The 3,310-nt window shown below is 37.6% G+C and overlaps 1 protein-coding gene across 1 annotated transcript; it reads left to right on the top strand.

Moving 5' to 3' along the window:
* The first annotated feature begins 2,265 nt into the window (after positions 1-2,265).
* On the top strand, positions 2,266-2,940 carry LOC145682952 (uncharacterized). The gene has a single exon (XM_081754310.1). It carries the CDS (start codon positions 2,266-2,268, stop codon positions 2,938-2,940), a length of 675 nt encoding a protein of 224 aa, XP_081610436.1.
* Positions 2,941-3,310: the final 370 nt, after the last annotated feature.

The following is a 3,310-nucleotide window of genomic DNA, read 5'->3' as shown; positions in this document are numbered from 1 at the left end:
GTGTTCAGAGCATTAATTCGCTTTTTTCTGACCAATTCAAAACAATCACAAAAAGTACAGGAAAAATATTCTTAAATTAAGCAGATAGGAAGGTGATCAAGAATACTGGATCATAAAACCACGACTCGACACTTTTCATGGGGGGGGAAAATTCCGAAGAGAAAAGATATTTTTTTAAAAAATGAAAAAATCACAAGAGATAAGCTGAAAGACCAACCAAAATGGACTAATCTACAACCCACTCTTAGGTAAAGCACTTCTACCCCTCTACACATGCAGTCAAAATAGGTCACTTACCCTTAATATCATAGATTTAACAATTTTTCTCCTTTTCGTTTACCTGTCCAGGACTTCAGAATCTGCACCCTTTGGTCTCTTTGTAGACTTGTTTTTTTGACACTACTGACCGATTAATGGAATTACGGCAGTGTAACGTCGTTTTTGTCAAAGCGAGCCTACTGATCAAAAAGGACTCTCAACAAAGACAAAGAAAATTCGAGTAAAAGCCAAAGCAGCAAAAACCATTACTATTGTGCGATAAGAGGCACAGAATGAAAGCACAAACTTCAATAAAATAAGATTGTAACACGCTCATTACTATAGGTCAAACAGACCATGCTGCCCACTTGAATCACATCCGACCATTTTAAACTTTTCTTCTTTTTTAAAACGAAAGAACAAAAAAAGCACAAAACAAATTCGTAATCTTTCACTCGTGTTTAAACAGAATTAAGCAGCACTGAAATATGTGATATTGCCTTTCATAAGTCACTCACTTTCAAAACCACGCTACACTGTCGATTCACGTCTACCATAACTAACTATACGAAGCACAGCCAAGAGGCAGAAACAAGCAAAAGAACAGAACTCAAGGCTAAGACATGTTGTTCCCGAGAAAGATAAAAGTCGAGTCATCGCCGGGAAGCTTCATCCCCCAAACGACAGCTTGAATTCGAATACAAGGTTGCCAGCTCTGAACACCAACTTTATTCTCTCGTTCTTTCTAACATTTTTTTTTAAAATTATCAAATGATTAACACATTTGAAAACCTTAGTTATATTGTTTCTTATATACAAACAATGAAATCTTTTAAATTTTAAAAGTCGGCAATTATGAACAAACTCAGAAAAAGATAAAAAGTACATTTCTTTACAATAACAAATCTCCTTTGACTCGAACCTAAACTGAAAAAGGACATCTAAGATACTTATGTAACAGATCGTTACAGTTGGGAGGATGCCCACGAAAACGCTTTTCAGCAAATTAAATCCGATATATGTAAAGATGTTCTTTTGTCACATCCAGATCTTGACCTACCCTACTATATTGAATCAGATGCCTCTCAACTCGGGATCAGCGGAGTCCTCTATCAATATGTAGGAGATAAGAAAAAAGTAATCCAATTTATTAGTAGGACTCTGACGTCACCAGAATCCCGGTACAGCGTGAGTGAGTTAGAATGTTTGGCGATCATCTTTGCCGTTCGAAAATGGCGTCAACTGTTAATTGGTCATCATGTCATTTTCATTACAGACCACAAAAACCTCAGCTGGCTGTACAAAGATAAACTTTGGAACACCCGTCTTCTACGGTGGAGTATTGAATTACAGCAGGTGGATTATGAGATTCGTTACCAGAAAGGCTCCGACAATATGTGTGCAGATGCACTTTCACGTTTATTTCCTTCTACAGATCTACCCACTAAACGTGTTCATTCTTTACATGTCATTCAAGATGAAATCCTTAAGGTATCACCTGAAGAACTTCGCCGTTTACAACGCGAAGATTTTGAATATTTACCTATTATTTCTTTTCTAGAAGGTGAAGGAATGGAGGAGTTACCTCGAAATTCCAGAAACTGGTCAAAATTCTTTAAGTTAGATAATGACATTTTCTTGTACAGAGATTTTCATTTTCCTGATTCATGGAAAATTTGTATCCCTAGATCTTTAATGGAGAAAGTATTAGTTGCTTATCATGATCAATTTCACAACCTAGGTACTGACAAAACAGTGAGAATTATTTCAAGTCATTTTACTGGAGAAAGGTGAGGTCTGATGTCAGTGGCGTATTTACGATTTTGTTTCGGGAGGGGCTTTGCTAACTTTCGGGGGGGCTTTGCCTGGAAATGTGAAAAATATGCAAGATATTTCATTTACTTTACTATACTAAATAATATTTCGGGAGGGGCTTAAGCCCAGAAGCCACCCCTAAATACGCCACTGTCTGATGTGAAGAAGCACGTCAGGGATTGCATCAAGTGCATGCAATTCAAACCGGATCAACATCCACCCACACGTTTATTGTCTACTAATGCTTATTTACATCCTAGGGCATTGTTGGCTTTAGATTTCCTTGGGCCATACCCCACAGGAAAAGGTGGCGCTCGTTTTGCATTGGTTAGAATAGACGTATTCACTAAATACTGTACAGCTTATCCTTTGAAATCTGCTACAGCTACTGCAGCTCTCAAATGCTTTTTTGATATTTATATGCATCAGTATTTCACAGTAAGAAATTTTTTATCGAAGATGCAGGAATACAATATTAAAGTACATCACAGCACACCTTATCACGCCCAAGCTAATATTACAGAACGGTCTAATAAAGAAATTCTTTGTACTCCTAGGTGGTTGTGCTGTCAGTCACATCAGCAATGGGCTGAGAACTTAACCCAGGCAGTTTTGTTACATAATTACTCTATTAAAGAGAGCTTCGGAGTTTCTCCTGCGAGTATACATCTTAATATTCATTTTTCTCGTCCTATTTTCAAACATTTCGGCCTACAGATTTCTGGAGACATTGATGAAGAAGATGCATTGATTGGACAAATAAACTCCTTATGGCAGACCACCGCAGAAAGTCTACTATCGAGAAGGGGGACAAGCGATGGAATCAAACCCAACAACAACGTCGTCCAGTGGTACAAAGTGACTTAGTCTTTTTAAGACAACGGAATATTAGTAACATACTAAAAAAATAAATCTCCAAGTTTTTCGACATTTACAGGGGACCCTTTCTTTGTGTAAAAGCCCTTGATAATCGTGTTGTCGAACTTATCGATGCCACGATAGGTGAATATATATGTTGCATTCCATGGACAGGGCTAAACTTTGGAATCCGACGCCTGAGACCCGCAAAATCTGGTTAACTTTGGCACAAAGGCAACTGAAAGAATACATTTTAAAAGATTTAAATTTAGTAACACCTGACACTCCGAATAATCTTACTTCTCTTACTCCTAGCGGGAAATTTCATTTATCCAAACTCAATGAGGAAGCAGATGAGGAAAGTGTGAATGGTAATCCG

This window comes from Thermobia domestica, chromosome 4, assembly GCF_964235325.1.
Source record: "Thermobia domestica chromosome 4, izTheDome1.hap1.1, whole genome shotgun sequence".
NCBI classification, from domain to species: Eukaryota; Metazoa; Arthropoda; class Insecta; order Zygentoma; family Lepismatidae; genus Thermobia; species Thermobia domestica.
Note: the sequence above shows the minus strand (reverse complement) of the source record. Positions and strands in the feature narration are given on the sequence as shown.

Excerpts from the sequence above, each read along its gene's own strand:
- LOC145682952 (XM_081754310.1), top strand. The coding sequence starts at position 2,266 with ATGCAATTCAAACCGGATCAACATCCACCCACACGTTTATTGTCTACT.